At 39.0% G+C, this 14,721-nt stretch overlaps 1 protein-coding gene across 6 annotated transcripts in view; it reads right to left on the minus strand.

Annotated features, from left to right (window-relative positions):
• Positions 1 to 14,721, minus strand: part of NBEA (neurobeachin) — a 488,059-nt gene that overhangs the window by 100,977 nt on the left and 372,361 nt on the right. For all 6 annotated transcript variants that reach the window (XM_071552778.1, XM_071552759.1, XM_071552769.1 and 3 more), the window contains 2 exons: positions 2,968 to 3,085; positions 2,003 to 2,105 (listed from right to left, as the gene is read on the minus strand). In XM_071552778.1, the coding sequence (XP_071408879.1) occupies positions 2,003 to 2,105; positions 2,968 to 3,085 (221 nt within the window). The remainder of the gene's footprint in view (positions 1 to 2,002; positions 2,106 to 2,967; positions 3,086 to 14,721) is intronic.

Raw genomic sequence — 14,721 nt, forward strand, 5'->3', positions numbered from 1 at the left:
AAGATCTGCTTTTGTTCAAATATTTTAAAGTAGAGCCTATCTGAAAAAACAGTGATAAAAAAAGATTTTACTCAGCATAGCAGCTCCTTTGGATTACTCGGCATAATTTCTCCTCATGTTAGTTATACAAATAAGTATAATTTTAAAAATTAGCATTCCAGAACCAACATGTTCATAGGAAGGGAAACTATATTCTAACATCAACAAAAGATTAGATCAAGTACAGAGCAGTTAGGGAGTCAGATTTCCTACAATTACTTCACTGCAATCCTACTGAAGAAAACATGAGTATGTAGATTGGGGGAAAAAAAAAAACAAGAAAAAAACCTTGATTAAAGAGTTGTTATTGTGCATAAATCATACCATGATTACTGAAAAAACCCATCCAAAAACAACAAAAAAAAAGGAAGAAAAACAACTTGACTACCATATGCCAGATATATTCTGAAGGCTAGCAAGCCCATTTCTGATTCAAATTTAACTTTAATCAAAAAGTATGAAAATAACTGCATATTATATTGAAGATGAAACTTTTCTAAATAATTATATATCAACAAACTTTTCCAGACAATTATTCACTGAATAATGCACAAAGGATATGAATATCAAAAGTAAAAAATGTCACTGTGGATATGAAATTCTGATTGAGGAATTTGCATTTTGTTTGTGCTAGAACGTGTGGCCATTTCTGTTTCAGAAAAGAATACCATTACTTTCCACATAGAGACAGCAATTCCTTTAGCTAAAGTATATGGAAGAGCAATGCAAATATTAACAAGATGTGCCTTCCAAGTAAATGCCCCAAATTCTCCTTGATCTCAATGAAAACTTGAGAAATCTGGCAGTTTGCCTAAAGACTTCAGCACATTTAGGACATCAAGACTTAGGTATCATGAGACTCTCAAGCTCATGACAAGGAATGATGTTCAGCTGGGAATGAAATAATTCTCCAGATCTAAAAATGCTTTGACACTTCAAAGTATTTCCACATTTTGCACTGGGACAATGTGAAGTTTAAGTTTGTAGGAAGTGACTTCAAGAAAGAGAAAGATACACCCCAGACATTACACTGATGAGTAAATCATTGGCTTTTCACCAAACAAAGCCAAATGGTTGTCTGGACCCAAAGCACCATATTTTGTGAACTTCCTGCTTTTCCCTCTCTCCCTTATATTTATTTATTCTTGTTTCATTTTGAAACTGAACCTAAAAAGTTTTTCACGAAATTTCTACTGATACACCCTAACAACAACAACAACAACAACAAAGAAAATAAAAAAAAATGAGGCAGGAAATTTCCCCCCTACAACTCAGGGAAGTAAACAGGAAGATCATGTTACCTATCACTGAAATAGAAATACATTTATAACATAAGATTTGAAAAATTTCCAGCCTTATTTCTGGTCATAGGCTGATTTGATATTGATGTTGATGAGATAATAAAAGCTATATGTTAAATCTCTGAGACCAAATCTCAGTTGGTCTTTCTACAACGTATATCCTTCTTAATTTTGGAAACATAAGAATAATAATGCATCATATGAATGTATAGAAGAAATTTGGAAATTGCCGCTATGCTGATAAGCAGTGAAGTAAAATACACAGACATTCATATAGAAGAAATTTACATTCAGCAAACACAAAACCTAGCTAAGTTCAGTTCCACATCCTGCATAACAATCACAGCAAGGATGAATATTAGTCTCTACATTCATAAAACCTCACAGGAAACCAGTCTTTGAAGAGATAAGGTAAGTTTTTTTCACTGGAAGATACTTACTTTCTGGAATTAAAAAAAAAAATTTAATCATCAATTTAAAATGCTTTTATTTCTATTCCATACTAATAGGCCACATAGCAAGTAAGGTTTATCAAAGTAACCCTAAGAAAGAGAAAATCTAGAGTTTTATGAGAGGAATAATGCTCTAGTACTGACATTCAAAAATATCAACTTTATAACATAATAAATGCAAAATATACTAACTATTTTAAATTAAATTACCTGGCTTGTGGCAAACCATAGCTGGTTCCTACTCCAACTCGTGGTAAGCTGTACACAACTTTTTTCACTGTTGCTTGGTCAGGAAAATTAAACATAACAGAAGCTAAAAAGAAGAAAAGAAAATATGGACTAGTAAAACATTTGCAGAAGTCTGTTTCTCCACCTGCGTATATTTTTCAAATGCTCTAGTTTCTATTTGGGTAGAGAAGTGAGTTCCACTTTTATCCTCCTGGGGATCCAGGCTACAACACAAATTCCTGATGGACTTCATAACTATGTATAATTAGCTGGTTTATGTTTTGCCATTAACTCTCTCATTTTGTGGAAGATCTGAGTATTTCTGAGGAACCACAGCTTCCTATTTACCTCTTATTGGGTTGGGAAGCTGTTTAGTAGTTGGCGCAGAATTTGGTCTTCTAAATGGTGCATTAAAACACACACGACCAAGGAATTGTTTAATTCTCTCTCCAGTTGAATTCAAAACTTACATCAGAGCTCCTCAGGACAAAAGACCACTGACACACCTCACCAACCACTGGACTCTGATTCAGAGTAGCACATACAGAAAACTGAGTGGATTTATTTATTTATCTGGTACTTTTTTTACTTTAACTCAGCTTATAATTAGAAAAGGAAATAAATATTCCTTTATATATTTCACTAAAATATTTACAGAAACTGTGGAGTGGGACAATAAAAAAAGCAAATTTCCTATCAAACATCTGAAGAATTTACCAATTGCAATGATATGGTTTTGCAACTAAGTCTCCCTTGTGCACAGAAAGCAGTGAGATTGATTTATGTGATTGATTTTAATACAATTCACACTGAATAAATATAAGTATTATTGAACAGACCTAAGCACTTTATCAAAGGAAGTACAGAGTTTAAATTCTAAGATAATAAATAATACACAAAATAACTACTGGCACATTTTTTTTGCAACAAATACAACAATGACCTACTTCTGTTTGCCATGAACACTTCCAAAGCTGTGTTCTGGAGAAGATAACGTCTTGAAAAAACAGCCCGAATCTCGCTGAACATCCATTTTCCGTGGAGGCCTTCAGTATAGGCAAGGACCTTTAAAGAAAGTCAAGATGACAGTTACTAGCTGGAGTTTTTCAACAAGATCCCGTATAAGAACACAGGAAATTTTATCTGTCAATGAAGTACATTAAATCAATCCTATCTCTTTAATATTTAAAACCCACGAGTTATACCATGAATTCAAACGTTTATAAGAAATGCAATGAAGTATACCTGCTGTTAGAAGAATATCATTAAGTATGGTAACTTGATAATCCTAAAATCTATTTCTCATAAGTCACATCAACTTTCTTCTCAAATGCCCCCCCCCAAAAAAAAACCCCAAACCCAAACTCTCCAAGCAAGCACAGGGAAATGGACACAGCTGCAAATATGTTTAACTGTATCTTCTTCCAACAGTGTGCAAGACAACAGTTGTCAGTTACTTATCAGGTAAGAGATTTACTTGTGAGGCTGCCATATGCAAAGTACAACAAAAATAATATAAATTGCTGTTCACATCCACTTTAGGGTCATAAATTACAAGTCCCTCCATTTAATTAATAAATACAGAAATTAGCTAGATTAGTATGTCAACATAGTCATTTTTCTAAGGTTAAGTACGTCTAATGACCCAAACCATGAACAAAATTTAACAATTTGTAATTTTTCATTTTAAAATGAATGTGAAAACATTTTAAATTAAAATACTTTAACATTGCTTTTGTAGTTTGACAGTTTCTCAATTGAACATATTGATCTAAGACTAAATATTAATACTTAAATGACCTTTTCCACTTTCAATGTTCTGAATGTTCAGTAAAACAGAAAAAAGCCACACAATTTAATTAGATATCAGCTTTATTAACCAATCTCATCTGTGAATTATCATTCCTTCAGTTTCATGCACTGTAGAACAACCTTTTCCCAAAACTTTCCATCACCTGAAAGGCTGCTTTCAGCCCTCCACATCTGCTCATCTGGGTTCTGCCATGACAATCCTACAAGGATCCCTACCCTGACCTGCATTTCCCAGGCTCTAGACTGTGCCTTTGCCTAGGCTGCAGCCACTGCTAGTTGCAGCCTCAGTGAAACAGAAAACCACAATGAACACCTCCACTGAAGGGAAATGCAAGAAGGTTTCAGATTGGAGAGACTGGATATCTCTGTTCTCCATTAGGTACATAGAAACTGCCAGTACACCAGCTTGCAGTGCTCTGTTTTCTCCATTGAGGTCTTTACTTTCTGTAATCATGACCTCCCCCAGCTTCTGGATAGGGAAATGTTAGGGAAACCATATGCTGCTGCTGTCAGCAATACCTCATGCTTGAGGTAATGGAAATTGTATTTCTTCAGGTTTTTTCACTAATGTAGCTTCAAGTTAGCAACATGCCTTCATATATATAGAAAAGCTAATTTAAGTTTGTGCATTTGGTGTACAACCTTATTCTCACGACCATGATGAGTCTATTTCAGAGAGGACAGTAGTAACAGCAATAATACAAATGCGCTTCAGCACACAGAAGAGTGTTCAAATGTTAGTTCTGTCCTTAGTGGAAGCTGGTCAGAGGAACACACTGATCCCCCTGTACTGTTCACACAAGAATGAATTACAGACAAAACTTAGACCAACACTCTTGCTGATGGCACTGATTTGTTCAGCTCAGCTCTCCACACTAATTAAACACAGCTTGGAAGAAGGGAAGGGGCTTGATTTCTTTGGAAATCCCCCAGACACATGCAAGAGACTATATGCTCCCTCCACTCAGTCACAGGTCAGCTGTGTAATACTATCTCATACGCTAAACTCTTGCAATGGTTAAAAATCTGTGTCTTATTTTCACCTTGGTAGACCCCAAGATATCTTGTCTGTGAACCCTCTAGTTAGATAACTTTTTCTTGTGTTGGTAATAACAGACTGGATCTAGTTCCTGCTTAGCTTTCTCTTTGATAAGCTAAAAACCCCAAATTTTCCTTGTTTCTTTTTTTCATTGAGATCAGATGTTAGGATACAGCTGGTATCATGTATGTGAGCTTCAGGTGGTTGGGTATAATGACTGTGAAGCTTTAAGCACCCTCCTTCTTTGAATGTATGTGGCTGCTATCTAAAGTATAATTTTCATAAATACACAGGGTTTTAAGATACAAGGAGAAAATATGGAGGACTAAAATGCTTAAGTTTAAAAAACTAAAATATGAGAAAAGTCTCTCAGAGAGAGGAGTTTGAAATGTATACAGGTGCAACCAGCTCTACAGCAGCCAGAAGATTTGCCAAAGAATTAGTTTCTTGACAAAACACTTTGTACCGGGAAATTACTTATTATATAAAAAGTGTTTCTAGTTATCTTATTTTTAAAAAAAGAAAAACGCTTAATACTGGCTATATCCTATGTATTAGCATTTTAGATGATTCACAGTAACACATTTATGAGGTATTTATATATACCACAGCTCAGTTATTATAGATCAACACTAAAAGCACATTGAATACAAATAGTACACTGGTTGCCTTTTACTTCCTCCTCTTTTTAATTAAGTATAAAGCAATTGTAACTACACAAATGTACATTCAGCCCACTATGAAATGAATGACTTAAGATAGCACTCCAGTAAAACAGCAGAACAGATAGGAAGTGAGAGGAAAGGAAGGAGTCTATAATTCAGTTACTGTTCTCAATTACACTCTTTTAAACTGTCTATTAGTCCTACAAATATCAGATTATTATACCATTATCAAATCATCTCAATTATTTCAGTATTTCTGTTGTATCATTTTCCTGTCTAAGATATACTACCCATTTTTGCCATTCTCCATAACATTCATCTAATACCACTTTAATGTGATGCATTATACCTTCTGTTACTAGATATCTACAGTTCACAGAAGATACCACTGACATAGTTGCAGGATTCTTTCTTGTTGTTATAACATCCAAGTCAAAGTAATTTCATTTTTCTGAATTTGAATCCTTTAAAAGGCTTATATAATTTTTTTCTCTTCCAGAATGATTTTTAGTATTTCACTTTCTCATATCACATGAATGAAGTCTTGGCTCTTTCACATTTTTTTACAGACTGCATGTATTGTATATTTCATTATTCTTAACAACATGGAAACAAACATTTCATGAACCAAAAGAGACTGAAATTACATTACCTAGTTATCAGAGCCAAAATTACCATTGCTTCATGCAACATTTTGTTGTTTATACTTAAAGTCAGTGCTGCTTATCTTGATGGCTTTATGAGTTTTTCTCCTAAAAACAGTTATGAAAACTTTCTGCTTAGGCCTGTAATTTTAATGGTTGAAACTTCATGACTAAGCACAGAATTCATCTCAGATAAGCTGGTTTTATTAAAATAAAAACCAACCAGTCAATTTATACATTTGACCTAAGCACACTATTCAATTTTAGTATCAGCTGCAACCGTTTGGTTGAAAGCACATTTCTCCTTGTAAAACCCTTTCACTTGCTGAGAAATATGGGTATGTTTTAAAGATATCAATGGATCTACTGCCAGAAAACAAAAATTTGCTAGGATGCACTGCAGCAAGATGAAGCTCCCAGCTAACAGGGGAATGAGAATACTATAAAACTCAGGATTTTGTAATATGGAAAAATATTTATTGGTACACCTATTTAGATTAAATTAGGAAAGCAGCATGGGATGCATATGAAAAGCTCTGCAGAAGGGACGCAGAACCATTAATTAAGTGCTTTCCTACATGGCTCAGATTTGAAGGCTCCATTATATTAATTTTATTTCTGATGTTCTTTTTTCTCTTTTTTTCATTTAAGATTCAAGACATTTTTAATCATAAACCTTATATCAGTAATTATTCAATTATCAATAATGAATTGCTAATTAAGCACTGGATTTTTGAGGTATTGAACTAGCCAGAAAACCAGAATACTGCTAGAATCCCTGATAGATTATATCCACAGAAGGAACACTTAAATATTCAGGTTTATTTTGATTATTGTTTCTGGCATTGAAATAATCACAAAATAAAGAAATCAAGGAAAGCAGCCTATACAAGTCCTATTTACTTTCAGTTGCTAACTTTATGGTATGAACAGTCACTTCTACAGCCTCTTGCAAAGAATTGTTGCATACTTCCTTTTTCTTTTTTAAAATAGCTCTTTTGGGTGATTCATTAGTGCCTGTGTATGTGAACTGAATCTGCCATTTTCAGTGCTGATTCATCATTTGTCTTTAAAATCAGATTTCTGACTCAGGGTATTTAAATTCTAATCCGATTTCTCAATGAAAGTACCAATTGATACTTGTAACATTTTTAAAGTGTTGTCTTATATCTAATGCAAAATGAATATATCCATTAACATGTAATATAACTTTTTTGACATGTGTCCCGGGTTGAGCTGGCAAAACGCCAACTGTCCAGGACAGGGTGAAAAGGGTTCCTCCCCCCGCAACCAGCCAAGGGAAGAGAGGAGGGAGAGAGGAAAGAAAACCCTCAAAGCAGGTTTATGCTGAAACTAACTACATGTATTTAGAGAGAGAAGAGAAAACTAAGAGAGAACTACAATATAACACACACTTAGACAAGTTATGCATATATAACAAGGAATAACTTCCCACTCCCCAATTAACACAAAGCCCATTACTCTAAATTCATAAGCACTCCAAAAGACACTCAGCAAGAAAGAGAAAGTATAACAACAAAATATTTCTACTTCCCTGAATGCAAACAAAATGCAAGCAGAGGCAACAGGAGCAGGGCTTAGCATAGCAGAGGAGGTGCTAGATGTCCTCCTCTTAGTGCAGCAATGATGGAACTAACTAAGCCACTCCCACACACTGGATTTTACACCCTTTGAGATGATGTAGTATGGTATGGAATACAATATTATTGGCTGGAAGAAGTCAGCTGTTAGCTAGCTCAGCCCAGCTTAAATCAGCAGACAATCCTAGGCCTAGCTGAACTTTAAAACCTAAGTTTAGGCCCACCTGGCTAAACCCATAACAACATGTTCTGTGGGAGCTTTTTTGGGATGGGGGTTGGGTGTTTTGTTTTTGTTTTTTTTTTTTTGTTTTTTTTTTGTGGTTGTTGGGTTTTGGTTTTTATTTTATTTTCAAAACATTTATTCCCCAATTTAATTCATTACTCACTACCTTTTGTACTAACATTGTCAAACAAGAGCAGTATGGGACATGGTTTCCTTGTACTTATCTGTGGTAGAACCAGTTCATTCCAAAGTTCCTACAGATTATTTATTTTCCAAGTTTTAAAGTGATCCTCAGAACGAGGCTTTCAGAATAAACAGACATTTCCTGAAATTAAATGCATTTACCTTTATCAATGACCAGAAGGACTTGTAAGAATACTGTAGTTTTGGTACTGAAGATACTTTTTTATTTTATAATGACAGTCTGATTTAATGCTTGAGTGTAGCTACTACTATCTCTAACCTGAACATCACTAATTTAGTTAGAACATTAAAGAAAAGGGCTCTGGCATGTCCTTAGTGTAGATGTCAAAATCCCACCTACCTGTTAGATGGCTCTTTTACCTGGAAAAATGGGGTATTCTCTTTGCCATATGGTAGATTTCATTTTCTTTTTCCTCTGAAGATGGAAGAAACTTCTAGGAATTTATCCTTTTTTATCCTTAATTGACCCCTCAAAAAGCGTTCAATCTACATTTGAACAGCTTTGTCTTGACTGAGTAAAGTCTAGTGGGGTGCTGTTGCATCCCTGTAGCCCAGCACAAAGATAAGTTTCATATTTTTGTTTGATTCAAACGTTTGGAGTTGCATGCTTAAAAATACTCTATTGTATATTCCAAATCTGCTCCTCCATCAGTCCAATTTAATATTTTTTTTCAAGTCTGTCTATTTTCCAGTATTTAAAGTATTCTGAATTATGTCTGCAGGACTGCATTTTTCATCAAACTCAGCATGTCTTCCTGAACAATTATAGCTACAACTATTTTATATATGCACTATGTTCTGTACCTTTTTTGTCTTTTTTTCTTGAAAAGTTGTGTTTCTTCCATTACAAAACAAGCCCTTGTCATCTACATATACGGTGACCTTTTAGTTTGAATAGGATTTTGGTTTGCACTTCATTATTCATCCACCATCACCTACTTTTGGAAGACTGACTTACCTGCAAGAGGCAACTATGAATCTATCTCATCTGTATCAACCTTGAATAGAAGAAAGGAAGAAGATATCTTGGTTTATTTCAGTTACAGTGCAGTCCCTAAACCTGTGTTACCAAAATGAACAAAAGTAAAGCAGCCTCGGTGTTTTCAGGTTTCCAGGTCAGGAGCTTGGACCTAATTTCTCATGGCAGACTTTCCTGTGAATGCAGTTACCAAGGACAGAAGAGAAACTCTGAAGCTCCCTTTTCCATCCTTGTCAAATGAATATTTAATATTCCCTAAGGTTGAGAAGTTGTTTTTTACAAGGAAATACTGTTCCAAGCTTAAAAAAAAATCCCACAGCATATATTTTTCTTACCCTGACACTATTCAACCTCCTGAAAAATAGCCAAACATTTGTGATAAGCATGAACTATCTGAAAGGTTCTGCTTGGGTCTTATGCCTTCATATTGTCTGGTGAAATTGTACCTCCTACTTTTTTTGTATACATTGAGTTGAGTTCATAATGAAAAAGCTAAAATCCAATTTGTTGTCATCCCATCTTTTTTGTACATGAATAATAATATAAAATATTAAAAGAAAAGACGCCAAGGAAAGGAGGAAAAAATTATCATTGTGGGAAATGCTACTAACCTTTATAGTTATATTTGAAATAGCAAGCAACAGCACACTTCAGTCATGAAGCAGCAGTTGATTTGATATTAACCATTTCCTAACACACGTGTAACCATAAAATTCACTGAACTTGCCTAGTACATTGTCTACATCAGTGTGTTATGGGATTCTTTCAAATTTACAGCCTCAGCACTATGATTCACTGCCAAGAATCACAGAATCAAAGAATTGTTAAGATTTGAAGAGACCTTTAAGATCAAGTCCAACTGTCAACCCAGCACTACAGCTGTAATTCCTAAACCACTAAATCATATCATCTTCTCCGGGGACACCCTCTTGTTGCGGGGGAGAAGCTTGCGTGCCCTCATGAGGTTGAGAGCTATGCTGGAGGTGGTTTGTGCCGCCGGTAGGGTCTCCCATGCCAGACAGGTCTCAGCTGAAGGGTCAGACAAAGTGTGTCCACGGGCAGGATGGGCTCGCTAGCTGTCTTGCAACCATCCTAGGAGAAGAACAACTCCAGCCCCAAACCCGGGCAGATGGAGCTTGTTTAGCCCTGTAAGGCCATCCATCTAAGAGAAGGATACTCTAACCAAACCTACATCCTGAGGTATTCGCTGTCACCGTCCAAGCTTGCTGGGCCGTGGCAGATGAGCCTTGGGAGTAGAGGGTGCGGCCAGTTCTGCACACGCTGTGCCTCACCTAAAAAATCCATTGCGCAGGCTTGAAGGGTTTACCCACATTGCAAAGCCCTGTAGCGACAGGTGAGGGTCGAAAACGGCAGGTGATAGGAAGCAGCTGGAAGCCGCAGACCCAACCCTGCATGCGGGCGGTTCAGGATATGGGTCATTAGAGACTTGACCCCGGAGATGACAGTCTCTTGCGGCAGCATCCTGAATGACCAAGCAGCCTTTTCTAGGGACAGCACTGCTTGCTCCACACGGAGAGGGGCCTAGCAAAGGTGGCCTAAACAAAGCTCATCTCCACACCCGGTTGGATAACCGCGACCAACCGGCATCTTCCATGCGGTCAAACAAAAACAAAGAGATTTCAAAGGCATACACCTGCCTGCAAAGGTGTGCTCAAACTAACACTCGCATGTTGGAACATCAGAACCATGCTTGATACTGGGGATAGTGGACGTCCTGAGCGTCGTTCTGCTCTAATTGCCCATGAACTGTCACAGCTCAACATTGACATTGCTGCTCTCAGTGAAGTTCGTCTTCATGAGGAAGGCAGCCTTAAAGAACATGGTGCTGGCTACACACTCTACTGGTCAGGCAAAGCCAAAACCGAAAGACACCTTTCAGGAGTTGGCTTTGTGATTAAAAACTCCATTGCCTCCAAACTTGAAAATCTGCCGACAGGTCACTCCGATCGCATTATGTCCTTACGCCTCCCTCTACACAACAAGCAACATGTTGTTCTTTTTAGCGTATATGCCCCAACTCTCCAAGCTGACCCAGCGGAAAAAGACAAATTCTACACAGACCTGCGCCGTCTCACCCAAAATGTTCCTGCAGATGATAAGATCATAATCCTTGGTGACTTCAATGCCAGAGTAGGTAAGAATTCTGAAGCCTGGAAAGGAGTCCTGGGCAAGCATGGCGTTGGAAACTGCAACGACAACAGACGCCTCCTGCTAGAGTTTTGCGCAGAACGGCAGCTCACCATCACCAACACTGTCTTTCAACAGAAAGACAGCCTGAAGACAACCTGGATGCATCCTCGATCCAAGCACTGGCACCTCATTGACTAAATCTTAGTACAACAGAGAAATGTCAGTGATGTCTGTCATACTCGAGTGATGCCGAGTGCAGAATGTCAAACAGACCACCGCCTTGTGCGCTGCAAACTTAACCCCCACTTCAAGCCCAAACCTAAGAGAGGCGGCATTCCAAGGCGGAGGCTCCAAGTCAGCAATCTTCAAACAGCCACAGTGAGAGACAGCTTCCAGGGAAACCTTCAAACTAGACTTAAAGATAATCCCATAGATCCCTCTCCTGAAGCGCTTTGGCAACATATTAAAAGTTGCATCCTGCAGTCCTTTGAAGAGTCCCTAGGGTTCTCCTCCAAGAAAAAGAAAGACTGGTTTGATGAGAGCAATCAAGAGATCCAGGAATTGCTGAAGAAGAAGAGAACTGCTCACCAAGCACACCTTGCTCAGCCATCTTGCCATATAAAAAAGCCGCCTTTCGTCTTGCATGCAGTAAGCTCCAACAGAAGCTTCGAGACATCCAGAACAAATGGTGGCTCGACCTAGCAGAAAAGACACAACTATGCGCAGATTTGGGTGACCAAAGAGGATTCTATGAGGCCCTGAAAGCAGTGTACGGACCCACACACCAGGTTCAAAGCCCCCTACTCAGTGCAGATGGTCAACTGCTTCTAACAGATAAAACCTCCATCCTGAACCGATGGTCTGAGCACTTTCAGTGCCAACCGTGTAGTCCAAGGCTCAGCAATTCAGCACATTACACAACAACCGGTGAAACATGAATTGGATGCAGCCCCTACTATGGGAGAGATACTCAAGGCCATACAACAAGTGAAAACTGGCAAGGCAGCTGGGGTTGATGGAATTCCACCTGAAATCTGGAAGCATGGAGGTCAAGCACTCCATGCCAAATTCCACGAGCTTGTTGTGCGTTGCTGGGAACAAGGGGAACTACCACCAGATCTCCGTGATGCAGTCATCATCACCCTGTACAAGAAGAAAGGAGGAAAATCAGACTGCTCAAATTACTGAGGTGTTACTTTGCTCTCCATTGCTGGTAAAATCCTTGCAAGAATACTTCTGAACAGATTAGTACCCACTATTGCAGAAGATCTTCTACCTGAGAGCCAGTGTGGTTTCAGAGCCAATAGGAGCACCACAGACATGGTGTTTGTTCTCAGACAACTGCAAGAGAAGTGTAGGGAACAGAACAAAGGTCTCTATGTAACCTGCATTGACCTCACCAAAGCTTTCGACACTGTGAGCAGAAAAGGCCTGTGGCAGATCTTGGAATGTTTAGGATGTCCCCCCAAGTTCCTCAAAATGATCATTCTGCTACATGAGGATCAGCGTGGACAAGTCAGATATGGCGATGCACTCTCTGAGCCTTTTCCAATAACCAATGGCGTGAAACAAGGTTGCGTTCTTGCACCAACTCTATTCACAATCTTCTTCAGCATGATGCTCCAAAGAGCCACAGCAGACCTTGATGAAGAAAACGGCATCTACATCCGATATCGTACCGATGGAAGCCTCTTCAACCTAAGGCGACTGAAGGCCCACACCAAGACCCTGAATCACCTTGTCCGTGAGCTGCTTTTTGCTGATGATGCCGCCCTCGTTGCTCACACAGAAGCAGCTCTGCAGCGCTTAACATCCTGCTTTGCAGAGGCTGCTGAGCTTTTTGGGCTGGAAGTCAGCCTGAAGGAGACGGAAGTTCTCTACCAACCTGCACCTCAAGAAGTCTTCCATCATCCTCACATCATCATAGGCAATTCAGAGCTTAAGTCAGTCCAGCAGTTCACCTATCTGGGAAGTATCATTTCCTCAGATGGTAAGATTGACAAAGAGATAGACAACAGGCTAGCAAAGGCATACAGAGCCTTCGGAAAACTCCATAAAAGAGTCTGGTCCAATAAACACCTGAAGAAAAGTACAAAGATTAGTGTCTACAGAGCTATTGTACTGTCTACTCTTTTATATGGGTCTGAATCCTGGGTCATCTACCGCCACCACCTGCGGCTCCTCGAACGCTTCCATCAGCGCTGCCTTCGTTCAATCCTAAACATCCACTGGTCTGATAACGTGACCAATGTGTCTGTTCTTGAACAGGCAGGGGTCAGCAGTATCGAGGCCATGCTGATGAGAACGCAGCTGCGCTGGGCAGGGCACGTCTCCAGGATGGAGGATCATCGCCTTCCGAAGATTGTGCTCTATGGTGAACTCGCCACCGGCTGCCGCAAGAGAGGAGCCCTGAAGAAGAGATACAAGGACTCTTTGAAAGAACACCTCAGCCTTGGCCATAGAGACTGCCACCAATGGTCTACTCTGGCCTCCAATCGGGATTCATGGAGACACACCATTCACGATGCTGCTGCTTCCTTTAAGAATGCACGGAGAGTCAGTCTTAAGGAGAAAAGACAACGCAGAAAGAACTGTTCCTTGCCAATGTCACCTAGGGAAACGTTCCGCTGTGCCTTTTGTGACTGGACCTGCTTATCCCGTATCAGCCTTTTTAGCCACCAGCACGCTTGCAGCAAGCGTGGGTAGTGCCCTTCTCAAATCTTCGTTCGCGAAGCCTGGCCATGAAACCATATCATCCAGCGCTAGATCCAGATGCCAGCACCTTCAGGGACAGTGACTCCACCATCTTCCTGGGCAAACTATTCCAATGCTGACCATCCTAATATCAAATCTGAATCTTCCCTGTCTCAGCTTAATGCCATTTCCTCTCCCTGCAGGCACAGCAGAAGAGATCAGCTCCCACCTCACTACAACCTCCTTTCAGGTACTTGTAAAGAGTGATGAGGTCCCCACTGAGCCTACTCTTCCTTCTCAAGACTAAACAAACCCAGCTCCCTCAGGCATTCCTTGTAAGATATGTACTCTAATCATTTCACAAGCCTTACTGCCCTTCACTGGACATGCTCCACGGAGAAAACACAAAGGACTTCACAAAAATAAATCACAGTGTACAGATATTTCATCAGGTTGCTGTCTGGAGCCAACTACAGAAGTATGGTTATGCACCTGTCCCAGGTACACACGATAAGTATTCAGAAAATAGTTTGACCTCACTGTATGCTTTTAGAAGTTAGAAACATATGAAAATGATTACTGAAAATTATTCTTTCCTGTCAGGGATCTGGATTTCCATTTCTCAAGAGCTTTCTAGCATTGCTCTTCGCTTCAAGGAAAATAGGAAATTCTGAAAGCAGATCTTCATA

Source organism: Pithys albifrons, chromosome 1 (assembly GCF_047495875.1).
Source record: "Pithys albifrons albifrons isolate INPA30051 chromosome 1, PitAlb_v1, whole genome shotgun sequence".
Taxonomy (NCBI): Eukaryota; Metazoa; Chordata; class Aves; order Passeriformes; family Thamnophilidae; genus Pithys; species Pithys albifrons.